This window comes from Taudactylus pleione, unplaced genomic scaffold (assembly GCF_031769625.1).
Source record: "Taudactylus pleione unplaced genomic scaffold, aTauple2 ptg000198l, whole genome shotgun sequence".
In the NCBI taxonomy this organism is placed as follows: Eukaryota; Metazoa; Chordata; class Amphibia; order Anura; family Myobatrachidae; genus Taudactylus; species Taudactylus pleione.
Genome location: NW_028284600.1, coordinates 6,528,095 through 6,546,049, shown reverse-complemented (window position 1 = coordinate 6,546,049; position 17,955 = coordinate 6,528,095). Strand labels below are relative to the sequence as shown.

Sequence of the window (17,955 nt, the reverse complement as noted above, 5' to 3'; positions counted from 1 at the left end):
AATGAGGACCGAAGTCTTAATTCCTCTGATGTCTCACAGCCAAGTGCAGTCCTTACTGCAGGTTAGTGTCAGCGATTAACTAGCAAACCATCAGGCAAACGTTTGGGTTACATGAATATTCATTCTTGCTGGTACCCCAATGTCAATGTGATCTGATGCTTCTTAATGAGAGGTAAATGCATCATTCTACAGGCATACGAGGGTAACCAATGCTAATTCTTGCAATTAATAGATTTATTTATTTTTTTTCGGGACAGGGGGCGGGGCTGCTTCAGGTGTCGATTGATAGGGAGTAGTCAACAAAGAACACTCCATTGAGCTCAAATGCACAAGTGGTTGAAGGGCAACAGGAACCATTGGGTTCCATGCCATAACTATTTAAAAAGGTGGAAGTGGCGTCACCAACAGATGGTAAATTGATAGACTCTAGGCTTATGGACACTGGTTCAGCTTGTAAGACAGCCGCCTCTAACATGTGTGAGCACTGGAACTTTTCAAGTAACTGACGTCAGAATATTTAAGCCGATTAGAAAAAGATTGGAGCTGCTACGGTGACGTGAAACTGTTACTGTTCTACTATTATGATCAAATTAAAGTCAATTTCAAGGGTAAACCGTAAAAATAAACATTTAACTTAAAAAAACACACGACAGTTGGCATTGCCAAAGCTACATCCCTTTAATGCAGCACAGAACAGAGATGTCCACAGGGGAAATTACATAGATATTATCTAGGTCACTTGTGTTCATTTTTATGAATTATGATTTAGCCCTTAACTGCTTCAGTGCCGCCCTGGTAAAATACTGTGCTCTACCAAGTGTACAGCCAGAGACAAAAAGCCAGCAACCGGCCTTCAGTCTACAAGCAAAACACATTTATAGATCTGTCCATATACATCTATCCTCCGTGCACTACACATAACATGGGAGCTCCGCGTGACTGTAGCGACGAGTATCTTTTCGTGTGATTTTATACCTTCAAATGAGCCTTATACATCACAGCCGCTGACACTGTAACGTAGCATATCGCGTACAGATACAATCGCACACAGACTATAGAAGCTGCTTGCGAGTCCTATTCACATGTAGCAAGGAGGCTAGATGCAGGAGGACACAGTTGTACTAGTTTATACATCACAGCTTACTCAAAAGTGCAGCTGACAGATCGCTTGCACAGTCCTATGAAACATGGTTACATTTTTCCCCAATCATAGTCTTTATAGCGTCTAGAAAGGTCTATATTTTCATTGCCTACGTTGTTTAAAAAAATACTGTTTGACAGACACCCCCACATACAAAGTATATATGAACACAATAATAGTCTCAGGTTCCACGTACAATCTTAGGGCCAGAGTCAAAAGTTGTACGCTAATAGCATCTCTGCTGGTGTCTGGACACAGCACAAATGCTAGAATATGCTAAATAAAGCTGCAGGAAGAGTCTGAAAAAAAGCCATTGGTCGCGATGCCCGCAGTCATCGCCCATCTAGGTCTAAAGCTGCATACACACGGTACGATCTGCACAACCAACGATATCGCTGAACGATTTCCATTGAACTTTTCTGTAGTGCAGGACAAACGATGTTCAAGGGTGTACACACTGAAAGACATCTCTTAACATGCAAATCGTGATGATATCGTCCAAGTTGGCCTGCAGGTACGGACTACCATACACATAGTTATCATCCACCCGGGAACGTGCAACATTGGTCGTTCGTTGGTCGTTCAGTGCATAAAAATGAAATGATATGAACAATTTATCATTGAACGATATCGTTAATGTTCATAGATAGCGTACCGTGTATACGTACCTTTTGCTTGCTAAGAATGGGTGAAGGAACTCCTCTGCCGGGGCCAGAAAGACGAAGACCCTGGCCTTGTCACTACCACAAAGACACTCCTCCGTTTTGGGGGGGGAACAGTCCCAGTCGTCATCCACTCTCCACCCACAAACGTCCGCAGCCTGTCAGACTGCAGCATCCAGGGCACTGCGACTGATTGAATTGGGCCTTAAGGCAGTCCCCAGAGAGACGCAGAAGTGATCGGTGCTGCGTCTGCAGTAACAGTTCATCTGAGAAGGTATGCAAGTGATGCTGGTATCTGCTCTTTAATTGAGACATCCACTTGTGTCTTCCCAGATACGCTGAATGCTTCCGAAGACTCTGCATAGGATCACCATTGGAACCATTGCACAGCTGAGTATCCCTAAGCTTATGCAGAATGGCCAATGCAAGTAAGCTGCCAAGGCCAGTGAATCTGCGTAGGAAGATGCAGACTTCGGCACTCCCACAAAGTGGAAGAGACACGCCTCAGTTTTGAAGAACGGCCCTCTTCTCCTCCCCCAAACACCTGCAGCTTATCAACCAAGCTGCAAAATACAGTGCAATGCAACGGTGGTCGCAGTAACATCGCAATACATGCACACTGCAGCCCCAGCGTTTGCGCAGTCCCCAAACCATAGTCATTTGCAACCGAATCAGGACTGTCTAGAGTTGCATATACAGTAGGTACCTATAACAGCTCAATCTTCCTATATCAGTTTGACAGGAGCCTCCCACCACTACTACACTGTTGTTGGACCCTGTGCCATCTAGCTCAATCTGTGGCTTCCTGTATACACCATTCCTCTTCGCATATCATGACAATGCTCCATCACTTGTAGCCCTGTCCTCTAACATAACCACGCAAGTAAAGCCTCCTATTTATTTCCTTCTTGTGACCATTTAGATATCCGATAAGCTACTAATTACCTTGGTAGATAATAAGGAAAGGAAGATTGAGCAGAGCACAGGTTTTCAAACCTCAGCCCTCAGGACCCCACATAGTGCATGTTTTCTAGCTCTCCTCATAGAATCGCAAGTGAAATTAGCTCCATCTGTGGATCTTTTCAAATGTGTTAGTGAGTAATGAGTACACATGTGCACTTGCTGGGTGACCTGGAAAATGTGTACTGTGTGGGGTCCTGAGGACAGAGTTTGAGAACCACTGAAGGAGGGTAATGCTGGGTTACAAACACCTGGGTGAGATATCAGCTGGTTCAGGAACCCGCAGAGCAGCCGATTGGTAAACCAATACACATACCAATCTGCCACTCAGTGTCTGCACGGATATCACAACGGGACAGGCAGTTTGCCCGACCAGTTGAGATATCAGTATCATCTGTCCTGCAGCACAGCCAATGCAGAGATGAGATATCTGTAAAGGCCCCCATACATCAGCAATTGATTGCAGCAATTGTGCAATCGATTGAAAAAGGGAAATATTTTTATACACAATCGAATGCAAATTGCTGCAATCAATTGCTGATGTATGGGGGCCTTTAGACGTCGTTCACTGACCTATCGTCCTTACACAGTACAGACCAGCTGATGCACTATGCAATGTCATTCATCGGCTGATTGAACGACATATCACATAGTTTGTATCCAGCATAAGGTGCTATGGGGGAGATTAATCTTGGATTGCGATAAAGAAGAGAAAAATAAAAGTACCAAGCAATCCGTTTCTTTTCTCTTTTTTCTAGCACAGCATTTAAAATGACAGTTAGAAGTCGATTGGTTGGTACTTTTTTCTCTCTCCACTTTATCTCAATCCAAGATTTGATAAATCTTCCCCATATAGACTTGGCAACATGCACACTCAATACAGAATGGGGAATGCAATAATACTGATGTAGACACAGGGAGGTTTGGATGATAGAGGTACCAGAGGGGGGGGGGAAACAGGCATTGCGTCATAGTAGGCGCATTGTCAGTTATATATTTAGAGGTTTCGTTTTTCTTACCCAAAATTACAAATGGTTATAAAATTGCAGACTTCTAAATTATGTTATCAGCTCTTAAATATAACCCAAGTCAGACTTGAATAGTCCAAAGCTAATCATGGAATATTCTACAGCTCCAGTGATGCAGATTCTTCTTGCTTACACATAAAGTAGATTAATTGTGACAGAGGGGGGCCTTTGCTTATCCTTGAGATCTGGAAGTGGCCTTAGAGCCACACAGACCCCACCACAGCTATAGAGCCATAACTGGTCATTCCAGCGATTACCATCATGAACAGAATTCCCAAAGGGTTCAGCGTTTATCACCCTTACCGGACTCAGTTACCCAATCACTAAGACTCAAGTGAGCAGGACTGAACCATACATCTCTCTAATAGGCCAAAAAGGTTTATCTGTGACAAGTACAGCTGCTGAGAGGGTTTCATGGCTTCTCAATCAATGCCCTAAAGTCATCCATTTGGAATGGAGAGGAATAGACAGCACGGGATCCAAGCTTGATATCGTTCCTTGTTGAAGGTTTCATTGCATTGCCACAAATTTTGCACCTCTCGGTTCCTAGGGCGACGCATGTCGCAGGTACAGGATTGCTCCATCACCCCACAAATTCATACTAAAGTGTTCCATGAAAAATCTCTCCCTCGTATCTGGAAAGGAGAACGCTTTGGATTACGCATGTGCGGAAAGGATTCAGATTTAGCATTTGTACTTTCAGGTTTATTTTGTAGCATTGCTGGAGATGGGAAATGTAAATAAGGCGGCTTGCTCAGAGGAGAAGACTTGCATTCCCATAATGTAGTGTATACAAATTTGCTGTGTGATGACATCTAGTCTCCTGGGTATAGATTTATCTGCACAACAGTCCTTACTGTGCTGATCACAGGAGCCAGCTCAGGCCTGCCGCTCATAGGGTGCAGAAGAATGTAATTACATCATATGAAGTTCTGTGTCCTATAGATCCACAGACTACAGGGGGTAGTTAGAAAAAAAAAAATGTACTATTAAATGAAAACAAAAATAAATAAAAAATTCTATACATACATATGCACACACACCTATCTTATACAATATGGCACCTACAATTGAAGGTTTAATAATGGAATGTAATAACCCTTTTTCCACCATAATCCCAGGTTCGACCCAGGATTTGGAACACTGTTCCAGTGAAGGTCAGATCTGGGACAGACACCGTTCCCACTGTGGCTCTGAACCGGGGTATTCCTGGGTCGGCGCCGTTTACACTGCACGGGTGCAGTCTCTCTTTTCTGCTGGCGCTTTGAGATGACATTATCTCCAAGTGCTGGGTAATTCAGAACTCCCCGGGATTGGGTCAAAACCGGACCAGCGCCCTGCAACGGAGGGAAAGGGAGGGTGTCCATCACAGCTGACAGTGGGGAGTCGGGCAGGGAGAGATTGCAGCATCCTCACATGAAGCGGGGAAGGGGTAAAAACCCAGAACGGTCCGGATCATATGGGGAGGCTGTAATCTTGCCCTCCCTGGTGACAGTTGTCGCCAGGGGAGTCGGAAAGATTTTATGTAGGGGGTGGTGTAGCAAAATCCGGTGCCTGCCCCCTCCTTCTCTCTTACCTGGGCAGCGGCTGTGGATGATCAGACTTGGGCCAGGGCTGTGCTTTATAGCAATAGGTTCCCTGGCCTCTGCACCGCACGGAGGAGGAAGTGTAATGTGCAGTGCTTTAACTTAAATATCACACATTACACCTCCTCCCCCATGCGGTGCAACCTATTGCTATACAACACAGCCCCTGACCGTTCCCGCTCGTTTCACTTGTCTGGGGGGGGCATGCTTCCCCCTTGCCCCAGTTCAGACGCCCATGGTTGTCAAACACCATTCTGTGTTTTAACAAATCCCCATGCTGCAAACAGGACCGGGGTCGCATGTCCCAGTTTACCCGTTTTACACTGCCCCTTAACCCGTGTCCTACCCGGATCACTTCCCAGGTCATCGGACCAGGGTTATTTTTTGGGGACCATTTTCCACTGAGCCACGACCCAGGTTATCACAGCAATAACCTGGGTTCTAGCAGTGGTAAAAAGGAGTATAACTTATAGTCCAACCCACTGTCTATGCTGGTCTCCGTACGATATCCCAACTCACTGGAAAGAATCAGAGAGGTACAGATATGTCCACATACACCTTACCTCCGCGCACTACAAGTTGAGTTAAAAAATGCAGCACATTGCAGTTAAGAAAAATACATGTGCCTGTCTGGGTTTCATCCAGGTGCTCCTGTTTCCAAAACTTAACATTCCTTTTTGCCGTATATTGGGATGATTAGGATTTTTTTTATTTTTTTTTTTAGGGTTATTTATCAATGCAGTCATGCCAGTGATTCCAAAAAGCAGTTCTTTTGCAGCTGACAGTGCAGCATGTGTTTAAAATGCCAGGTTCTTCCCCAGCTGCGATTCTGATCATGCCCAACCTTATAGTAGGTAGCACAAGCTCACAAAAGGGCCAAAAAGGAGGGCTGTAAATTGATCCCTCTACAGAGTCAGATATCACTTTCCATTGGGAAGAGCCTGCTAAAAGACATCTGAAAATAGAGTAAAGGCAGGTATCCACTACCCGATTAAACAGAGCAATTAAACGATAACCATGTCCTTATTATTCAATTGTTTGTTATCCAGGCACAAATTAAGCGGTTTAAATGTCGAAAACAACCAGCAATGCACGCTCCCGCTGGTCGTTTTTGACATCTATCACCACCCGAACATGCTGGTCAATCTGCCGATGACAGATTGGCCATGTTCAGGGATGAGGGAGGGCAGTTTATCAATGTCCCCATAACCCATGTCAATGGAGTAATGCTGTAATTTTGTCTATATATGCGTCTGCTAAAATTGCTAATAAACAATGTGATAAATTGGACAGTAGATGCTGCCCCAATGGCCATCTTCTCTCAACATTTCAGCCACAGCGATTTCACAGCAAAACATTGGGGGAGATGTATCATAGCGGCACGCATTGTGCCGCTATAATACATATAGTGCTGATGCGCTGTGTCTCCCTTCCACTGGGCATGCACAAGATCTTGCAAACATTACGAGATCTCACCTGCTTCCCGGAGCAGGCTGCCGCCGCAGCCAGGGACGGTGCTGTCCCTGCTGTGGTGATAGATGCAATTGTCGGGACAGTTAGTGCCACTGACCGTTCATACATAGCGCGCCAATGTGCAGAGCAATTTTGTAGATAGTAGCACTGATAATGAAGGGCGCATAGCGCCCATGTCCTTTAACATCGAACCCCACAATAGTACATTGGGGAGAAGCGGTATCAGCGCACGTTTACCGATACTACTTCTCCATATCGCCCCTTCATACATCTCCCCACTGTCCTATACGAAACAAAACCCTTTCAGAGGGCAGACTGACATTAGTGATTGTGACATGCTGTATTACGAAACAAAATACTGCCCAGTAGAAAATAATAAAATCACGTCAGATTAAACTGCTAAAAGCATTTCTAAAAGTCAGATGCTTTCAAGTAGAGAATATTAGGCACTAACAACAAAGAGAAGAAATTCTCCAGTTTGACACAGCCCCAATACTAATACACTTTATTCTCCAAGGATGGATGTTGACTACTCATCTAAGTTTTTCTAAGTGACACAATCAGTCTTTCAATTCTGTCTGCAAGATGACACTTTCGTGATGATCGAATACCCCCACAGTAGCAGAGCTTTAATGGAATGGAACAATAGAAGAAGAAAAAAAAAAAATAAAATGACACATAGGAAACTCAATGTAAAAGATACATCTCTCAGGTAAAAGTGGTGCATGCAAGTGTATAAAAAAAAAAAAAAAAAAAAAAATAATATATATATTATACACACACACATATATATATATTTTACACATACTAAAAAATTTATTTTACACACACACACATATATCTCACACACATCTACAATCTCCATATTCATTGATAATTCTATAATAACTTTCACACTACTTGTTCTAAGTGTAGTATGTTATGTCTAAAGCAACCTACACACTATACAATTATTGGGCCGATTTGCGAATAATCAGGTGAGGGGCCTTATTGTATAGTGTATGAACGATCGTTTCTGCGTTTCACTGATAAAACATCTGCAAACGCCTTCCTTCTATTATCTGATCTGTCAGTCAAGAATGAAAATCTTGGCCTCAAATTCCAGATATTGAGCAGGGTGTGCGCATTTTCAATACTCTGCCCATATTCCCTATATTCTCCTGTCACTATGTCATCCTCCTTGTGGGTAGACAGAAGCAAAATGAGTGGTGTGGTGAAAACTCGCTAGCTTCTATGGAAAACTTGCATAATGTGAAGCACAGATAGTGGGGCAGGCGATTTGCTGAAAAATATCGCCCCATTAATCGTCCCTATCAAAAAAAAAAAAAAATCTGACAGTGTGTAGCTAGCTTTAGAAATTATATATATGTCGGCATTACCAAACAGTTACCAATCACACTGTGAGCAAAGCTGGATTAGTCTTTATTTTGAAACAGCAAATGCACTTAGTTTATGGCGTAGATGCCACCAGCATCTATAGCAATGGCGCAGGTTTTCAAAGTAGACTATTATCTGAGGCTTTGACTGCTGGACATAAAACTGCAAAACCAATGTGTGCAAAACAAGCTCGATTTAGCTTTTGTATTTTAAATTCAGTGGCCAAAGTAGTGGTTCGGCATCCCAACTGTCTGAATTCCAAACGCATCCCCTGCTGTAGATATACAAAGGCACGCTGGTTGATCTGAGGGTATTGGTGGAGGGGGGGGGGGGGGGGGGAGGGTCTGATGGACATACAAGACGTGATGGTCTGATGAGAATTTTAAATTAATGTGTGAAGGTCAAAATTATTATGGAGGAGATTCAGAAGCAGTGAGGTAGATGCCCTTTTTTATTTATTTATTTTAAATGATGGGTGCAGAATTTTACAAACGTGGTGCAATCACAGAGCTTATATTAAGCACTTTACTATTCAGCATAAAACAAACAGGTTGAGTGCAGCAGAGCTACAAGGAATGTAAAGGGGCCTATCCATTACCCGACTTTGTGAACAATCCGACCAAAACCAGGAGGTTTTAGTTGAATTGTTCACAAAGTCGGGTAATGGATAGCCGACAAGGACCAGTGATGCCCGTGCACGCTGGGTCCTTTCCGCCACCCCCAGCTGTCTACTGAACACGCCCGTCAACCTGATGACGCTCGTCAGGTTCGGCATGTTCAGGGATAGGAGGTCGGACTCCTTCACTGAATGACGTTCAGTGCGGGCACCGCACCTCGGCGACCTGAAGGTCTGAGCGCTAGATGTTCAGACTTTCAGGTCGCATAGTGGAGAGGCCCTCTTAAGACAGAAGAATGAATTAAACAGATAACTTTTTCATTTGCAGGAGAAGACCAATATAAATAATGCAGCAGTCACTAAAGAGAAAGCAAGAGAGTTTGGACAGTTACATTTACCAAAAACACGTTTGTAACTTTGTTAGGGTTTAAAAGTTGTGCTACAGTTTTAAACGTACAAGCACAGTAATCATTACAATTAGCCAACAGTGTGAAAATACAGCAGGTTGTTATTTCTTCCTCAAAACTGTAGTTCTAAGTAACATAACATACTAAGCGGATGCAGATCTCACATTATACTTTAGTTTCTGCAAAGCCTCTAAGTAAGACGTCCAGTAAAGAAATAAGAGACTCCACCTGCCTATAGACTAGGCTTGGGCACAGCACCCAGCATACCGCAGGGCATGGTCAGAGATAAGCAGCAGCACATCAACATTCCTGACTACACAACCAGATGTGGAGCTCTGCAGAGAAAGATAACAAGCGATACATAGGGGCAATACATAGGGACGATCCCTAGACCTCCCCAGTTATACACAGGAGACAGGCAGATGTTTAGCAATACGTACAGAAGCCAGCTTAGTGCTACACGATTACAAGGCACCAACATTCTAAACATCAGAACTGTTGTGACATGAGCATTCAATCCATCAACGCATCAAAAGATGCTCACAAAATGGATCGGCATGTCCTCGTTGTCAATTTGGAAGCACAATCCGGAAGACAGAGGAACATTGTTGTGACTAAAGTTTGCGAATCGCCCACGTTTTATAGATTGTTTCAGCATGTACAGAGTATTGCAAATACCACCCAACACTCAAGATGGCAAATGTAAAGTTATACTGAAAAAGAAAAGTTTTTAATATGAACCTTTGCCAATTATTATTATTATCCTTTATTTATATGGCACCACAAGAGTTTTGCAGCACCTAAAGCACAGAAGCCGTAGGAACGAAATGGACATAGAATACAGTACATGTACATTGTTTATAAACATTGCTGTATCAGTCATCATGCTTAAATAAGCAACAAGGTGGCTGAACCCAACGGTTGGGTGCTGTTATGGGGAGGAGATGAAGGAAAGAAAAAGCACATGAGGTAAGAGGGCCCTCTAAAATAGTCTAAAGGGAAAGGGGGGACACAGACAGGGTGACAGAGGGGAGAGACAGTGAGCATGGGGCATGGGGCAGTGGGTTAGGACGAGAGCTGGATGGCTTTGATGAAGAGGTGGGTCTAGAGAGCCCGTATCAAAATTTGTAGAAAAGGCGAGATCGTCAGTTGGTGAATTAAATGCTAAAAAGCAGGTTTAAATCAGATTCAGTCTCTTCAAATGTTTCATAATTACACGTTCCAGCACGCACATAACTAAACATGGATAATGGGCCTCATTTAGTGCAAGCTGCATTCATATTAATGCACGGCAGCAGCTCAGTACGTGCTGCACTAATTAATGAAGTAATTTGGGACACACATTGAGTCTGGAGATATCTTCTGGATCCAGGGGTTATTTTGGGGCTTTTTAAATATGCTCTAGAGAAGGAATGGCCAACCTGCGGCTCCCCAGCTGTTGTAAAACTACAAGTCCCAGCATGCACTGCTTCAGTTTTGCTATTAAGGAATGCTAAAACTGTGGCAGGGCATGCTGGGTTGTGTAGTTTCACAACAGCTGGAGAGCCACAGGTTGGCCAGGCCTGCTCTAGGGAGATCATATTACTCACTGGCGAGCCAGCAAATGTATGAAATGGAATCGGAAAGTAATGCTGCCAGATCAAATAACGACAGCGGCAGCCCGAAGGGTCGGCATACCGACAGCATTAGGTAAGTAGTCTAACCCTTTTCCCCTTTCCACCCCTCTAACCCTCCCTTAGGGGTGCCTAACCTCCCCCTTAGTGCAAATCCAATAACCTCTCCCTACTACCTCCCCCCAGTACCACAATAAGCAGTTGATATACACAGTGTGCACAGCAATCAAAGAGCTGCTAGGTGTGCCAATACCCCATAGAGGTGTTACTGATCCCTCCACCAATAATCTCAAATGTACAGAAAATGCTAAGGGATCTCATTGATCTAGAGGAAAGTAGTACAGGACTAGTAAAATGGAGAGAGGTTTTTCCGTATATTCCTATAGAGACTATTGCTCAATCCTGCCTTTGATGAACAACTGAGGTCGGGCTCTTGTGCAGAAGTGCACATCAAAATTTTACACATGGCATATTACACCCCTAAGCTGAAATACATGAATGGTGATGCACCTAATGCCGACTTATAAACACTCAGCTCCCGATGCGGATATTTTACATTGCCTGTGGGACTGTCCTGAGTACAGGTGCTCTGGGGTGAACTTAATCGCAATATTAAAGAAGTTCTAAAAATCCCCTTTGTGATCTCTAAAGACTGGGCCTTTGGAACGTAACACACACACACACACACACACACACACACACACTCTCAACGGGGTTGACTAAATGGAATCGGCTACTTCTGACCAAACTGGCTGCGGCCACAGAATATAAACATATTCTCTCACAGTGGATTGACTCTAACCCACCTACTCTTACAGTAATACATCCTAGAGTTACATATTTTTTTTTTTTTTTACAATGGACTGGACAGACATATCCACTGAATAGTTTAATGGCATCTGGCTGCCTTACACTCATACTATATCCATGACACTTAAGACTCTCTGCGAATATGCTTCCAATTTACTTCATGATTTAATTTTGAAGTTCTTTACAATGGCCCTCCCTTCTGACCTCCTCAACTTTAAACCAGCTCACTAATTATATATGCGATTGATTTCTGTATATACAATCGTTACCTATGTGGATTCATTTACTGCATATCTTGCTATGTTGCTATTTGTTTATTGTGTTTCTGATGACTCATGTTCATTCGTATTGAATGTGCTGTTCTCCTAACAATAAAATATTTTTAAAAATATGCAGTTTAAAAGGGAAATAAGGAATTTACAGAAATATTTGCATTTACCACATGTCGGTGACAGAAACCCTTCAGGACTCATGTGTACCAATGTGAACAGTTAATGGACAGACACAGCAAATTGACATGAACAAAAAAAAAAAAAAAAAGCTAGTGGCACACTGAACCACAAATCAAGACGTGGTCAATTGTATAGTCCAGTTATTTAGATACCGACTGATGCCACGAGACTTCCCACCTGACAAAAGCCTTCACATCAACACTTAAGGCTATTGTGGTCCCATCAAGAAAAAGTGCTTTCAATTTTTTTATAGTGTCCTGAAATAAACAGATTACGTTCACGCGAAGCAGCATGCAAACAAAATACAATTTTGTGGAAAAACTTTAGCAGATGTGCCCGTCTTACAGTTGCTGAAACATGGCAGCATGCAGATGCGACAAGTGAAGCTATGTACAAATGTGGGACTTCATATTTTCCCAGATAAGCAATTTTCCCCTCATTTGGATCGATGATTATTAAGCTTTATTTATATAGTGGAAACATATTACACAGCGCTCTGCAGTTACGGTTTTAAATATACACAGCAGTCAGCGATTCGGTGGAGATCAGAGTCTAAATTCTCTACCACACAAACAATGCAGTTAATTTTGTCAGAAGTTCAATAACTAAGTGGTAGGTTCCTGATCTGTGAGAGAAAACTGGTGCACACGGAAACCCGCACAACTGTGGCCAATACGTACACTTCACCCAGATACTGCCCAGGTCAGAATGAAACTCATGGCCCTAGTACTATGAATCAGCAATGCTAGCCACTGTGCCACACACATTAAATCAACATGCTGAGCTCCTCTCAGTGAACAGCTGCAATGATTTACGTTTCTTCTATCTGTCAAGGAACATTTTCATAAATAAGTTTCCACGTAAAAGATCCAATCCCTTTAACATCAAATTTCACATTATCCAGTCTGTAGAAGACTACCATTAGATGGCCTGAGTGATGAGATGGGAAGCAGAAGTAAGACACTGGCAGCTTAAACAAAATACCTTTATAGCATAAGCAAACACTCTACAGAGTCTATCCCCAGATGCCTTGAGGACAGAATCCATTTCCCTGAACGATGTAAGTGAAAAGCAAAGGCTTGGAGAGAGTCACCCAACAGCACTGTGTTTATTTACAGGCGTTAACCCTTTCTTAAAGGCTGCTTTAGACATTAAACCCAGCCAGTTTGCTTTCCTTTCCATTTCCACCAGCAACTGTCACTGGTGTGTTTATTTGTGTGTGCACGCTGCTAGATCCAAATTCAAAGAAACATCTCTGCTCAACCACCGAGTGTTTCTTCCGCAACGTGGGAGGCAGAAGCCTGAGCGTACCATTCAGTCACAACTTCTGAGAGGGCTTCAAGAATGCAAGATAAAATCTATAACCAAAATAAAAGCCACGGCTGGACTCTGTACAGTTCAGAAAACTTGCTAGGAGTTACAGATCATACATAACCCACATGTGCTGTACTGTACACGGTAATACAAAACCATCTCTCTGCCCTGACAACTGAACAGCCAGGTAGTCCTAGCACTTGAGTGGAGCCATCAGCTAGCTAACGTTATAGGACGTTTTGTATAGTTTAAACCACTGGTTCCCAAACTTTTTGGAATCACGGCACCCTAGAGTATCACCATTTTTTTCCCCGGCACCCCTGGGCCAAAAAGTTTGTCGAGAAATTCAGCAGAAATTAAATGAAGTAAATTGTGCTTACATGTCACCCTTGGGTTCAGTTATGTGGTGGTTGACAGGGCTGCACTTCTATTTGTCCATATATTTTTTGATTGGCAGTCATGAGCACTTGATTTGCCTATCACACTGACTGAAAATCATTTTATTTGGTACTGGACCACCAACCCGAGGCACTCCCATGGCACCCAGTTTGGGAACGACTGGTTTAAACGCACATTAAGGGGTCTAGTTACTAAGCAGTGTTATGAGACAGAGTGAAAAGTGATAAGAAAGTGATAAGGTGCCAGCGAACCAGCTCCCAACTGTCATTTTTCAAACACAGCCTGTGAGATGACAGTTGTGAGCTGATTGGCTGGCACCTTATCACTTCCTTATCACTTTGCACTCTGTCTCCTAACACTGCTTAGTAACTAGACCCCTAAATACTATAGTCATCCAGATTGGATGAAAAAAGTCACAAACAGTTAATGTATTAATATACATAATGTGTAAAAGTAGCACTCAACAGGTCATGTTTTCAGGTTTTCTGTTGTAGAAACAGGTGGAATTATTTCTAACAAGCAAATGTACCAACTAATGTATTAACTCACCTGTGCAGGATTAAAGAGAACCAGAAAACATGACCTGATGGGGAACCTGGGAATTGGAGTTTAGAACAACCGGCATTGGGGATGGGGTGGTCCAAGAGTGCATCGGTTGAATTATCCCATTTATAAAAGCGCCACAAGGGCTCTGTAGTGACATTCAAGGGTATAAAACAGACAAGATAATATGGAAGCACAGACAATACATAATCACACAGGCACATAAATGCATCATGTGTGACTGTAGTTCCCTTTTATATAGAAATTGTACAAGACAGTGGTTCTCAACGCCAGTCCTCAAGGACCCCCCAACAGGTCACGTTGTCAGGATTTCTGTCTGTGATAACAGGTGGAATAATTACTGACTGAACAAAATAGATTGCTATAATTATTTAATCATCCAGGGTTAAGTCAAACAGACTTGTTGGAGGTATTTGAGAGCCCCTAGCATACTTGGGGGGGTACAAGACTTCTGTAGGGCTTGTATATGGGGGGGGGGGGAAATTACTATTAACTTATTTATAAAAAAGGTGCCACTAGGGTTCTGTAGCGCCGTACAAAACTGTCAGGAAGAAATAGAAGTACAGAGTACACAGTCACATACATACAGTGAGCATGCAGGGGTTGTGTAGGGAAGACAGAGAGGTAACACAGTGTCAGCAGCCAGGATAGAACGTGAGGAGATACAATGTATACAGCAACGTTCTATCAGTATCCCAGGCTGATACTGTGACAGTGGGAGCGTTCTATAGGCTGAAGCCGGCTGCGGGAGAGAGGGGGCAGCTCCAGGCAGCCGGCTGCGGCAGGGAGGGAGACAGTGTGTACACTTCCTGGCTCCAGCATCAATTCAAAGTACAGAGCGAGTCGCCTGCGTGTGTCCTGCGCTACTCACATCATCAAACAGGGTCCCGACGTTGGCGGTCACCAACAGGATCCCGGTTCCCGGAGCAGCCGCTCTCCCCGCCATGCTGTGCCCAGGACAAGCACGTAGCACTCACACGGAGATCCCGGGGCTCAGTCGGGAATGGAGCCTGTCCCAGGGCTACACTCTATCCGCTCAGCCGGGCAGCCCCAGCGCTCAGGGACGGCTCCTGACACGAATGGACATCCCCGGCCGCCTCTACACCGCTGGGCTGCCCGCAGCAGACGAAGCCATGCCGGGCCGACCCTGGGAAAGTTCCCGCTACCACCGCTGCTGCTGTTGGATGAGCTCCGAGCTCTGCAAGTTTCTCCGGGAGAGCGGTGGTGGCTGGGGGCGGGCAAAGGAGGAGGAGGGGCGGCGGCCTGTACGGGCGGCTGGCTTCCCGGGGACAAGGTGCAGTGCAGCGGCGATGGTGACAGCCGGGGATGTGGCTGCGCTGTGTATGATTCCTGCAGCCCCCAGCACCGCTCCTCTATGGCAGCAGCACTGAGCCGCGGGGAACCGGCGGGGGACAGGGGCAGGGGGGCGGGGCTCCGCGACGTCACGGCACACGGCGAGCCCGGCCCTCTTAAAGGGGACATTCTCACGGTAAGGGGGTGGGGGGGTGGATTGAGATAGGCGTCCCTGCTTTATCAGGTGTGGAAACAGAAGTCCAAAGAAGCATGTTCTACTACCAGCATGCTGGGACTTGTAGTACCACCCTCTGGGTGCTCTGAGTTCTTTCCACTATCCATAAACATACAGGTTGGCTAACTGGATTCTTTCTGACAAAAATAAATGACCCATATTGTGCATGTGTGTGTGTACATGTGATAGGGAATATAGCAGTGGCGTATCTATAATGGGTGCAGGGGGGCCCCGCACCGCACACACTGCACCCGTATTATTTTAGACTTACCTGTCCGTGGTCCCACGTCGGGTGTCTGCGCTGCTCAGAACACCGGAAAATAGCCGCCGCGGCCATTTTTCCGGTTTTCTGCGCATGCGCAGTAGACCCCGGGCGCTAGTGTGTGCCCGGAGAGTACTGCGCATGTGGAGTGCACCAGAAAAATGGCCGCGGCGGCCATTTTCCGGCGTTCTGCGCATGCGCAGTAGACTCCCGGCACACTCTAATGCCCGGAGTCTACTAAAGCTCCGGTGGCTGGCTAGCCGCGTCAGGCGGCTGCCGGCCACCAGGGAGAGAGGAGAGGGGCCCCGCACAGGGAGTGCACATGGGCCCCCTCCTCTCTTAAGACGCCCCTGGAATATAGGGCCCCATTTATATTCGAACGAAAATATCAGTGGCATTTTTCGTTTAGTATTACTGTGATACAAAGGAAAATTCCACTAGTATTTATCAATACTTACCCCTCCGGCGGGGTCCTCCGCTCACATGTTGGCAACCTAACGCTGCCAGCGCTGGTGTAATACGCATGTGCGACGGTCCATCTGCACATGTGCATGACAGGGGGACCCAGCCTGGAAGGCTGTGCTGAAGCCGGAAAGGCACCGCCGGGTCTCCATTGCCACTATCTAAAAGATGGCGCGAGCGATGCTTGACAAACAGCGGTAATCTTAGATTACTACTTTGTTTATATCCAGAAAGGGTGGCATAACCCTTCGTTGTTAAATGGGGGCCATAGATTGTAAGCTGCAGTGGGGCAGGGACTGATGTGAATGAGTAAATATTCTCTGTAAAGCGCTACAGAATATTCATGTACTGTATAAATGATATTAATAATAAGCTTGTGGATAGCTACAGGTTTCCTAAGGCTGGAATACAGAATGATCAGACACTATACATTTCAGCAGCCCATCTCCCTATCCTATATTTATAGAGCAGCAGTATATTCAGCAGCGCTGTACAAGCAGAACTGTATCCAGTCCTTGTTCAGAGGAGCTTACAATCCAATTTCTCTACCGCAGGCACACAAACATGCACAAGAGGGGCAATGTGGTCATAAGCCAGGTAGCCTGCCAGTATGTCTATAGACCAGAGATCTCAATCCTCAAGACCCCAGTGGCTCTGAGAGGGGGGGTACTATTTACCAGGGCCTGTTGGAGGGGTTCAGCATCCCACCCCAGTGGCAAACGCAGGATTTCTAGAGGGGGGTTTCCAAATGCCTGATTTTAGAGTGAGTGTGGCCAGCCCACGAAGAGGTTAGAATTAGCACTTAACCAGCTTTAATATGCGTCATACAAAGTATATTGTGTGTCATAATTCCAGCATATAGAGGACCAGCAATCACTGTAACCCATTAAATGCGGCAGTAGCGCAAGCCTGCCTGAGCTGAATGGTTTTATTTTAGATGTAGGCACCATTCCAGAGTATTAGAGCAAGTCTGGGAGTCTGGGGGAGCAGCAGAGGAACCTAGCACTGCCCTGGACATAGATGTACATATTGGGCTCTATAGCAGCACATCCAGGGCCGGATTGAGGGCTACATGGGCCTGGAGCTGAAAATGATCCAGGGCCTATTATGAGAAGCAGATGAGGTGTGATCAGTGCTGTGTGGTGTGGGCGGAGCCACATGAGCATATACACACTCTATAATCTCAGCCCCAATGTCTCCGTATATATGTAAAAGAAAAAAAATGCATTATTTTGTGAGGTAAATAGAAATACAATTTTACTACTTATGATTTATGGCTGACCTTGTGGAGAGCAGATGGT

General features: G+C 44.8%; 1 protein-coding gene across 3 annotated transcripts in view; it reads right to left on the bottom strand.

Moving 5' to 3' along the window:
- The window catches only part of INPP5A (inositol polyphosphate-5-phosphatase A), a 567,250-nt gene that overhangs the window by 512,213 nt on the left and 37,082 nt on the right, over window positions 1–17,955 (bottom strand). For 2 of the 3 annotated variants that reach the window (XM_088476880.1, XM_088476879.1), the window contains exon 1: window positions 15,274–15,830. The exons of the other annotated variant lie outside the window; for it this stretch is intronic. In XM_088476880.1, the coding sequence (XP_088333006.1) occupies window positions 15,274–15,348 (75 nt within the window). In that variant the 5' untranslated portion in view covers window positions 15,349–15,830. Of the gene's footprint in view, window positions 1–15,273; window positions 15,831–17,955 lie in introns of those variants that run through there. 3 annotated transcript variants of the gene reach the window in all.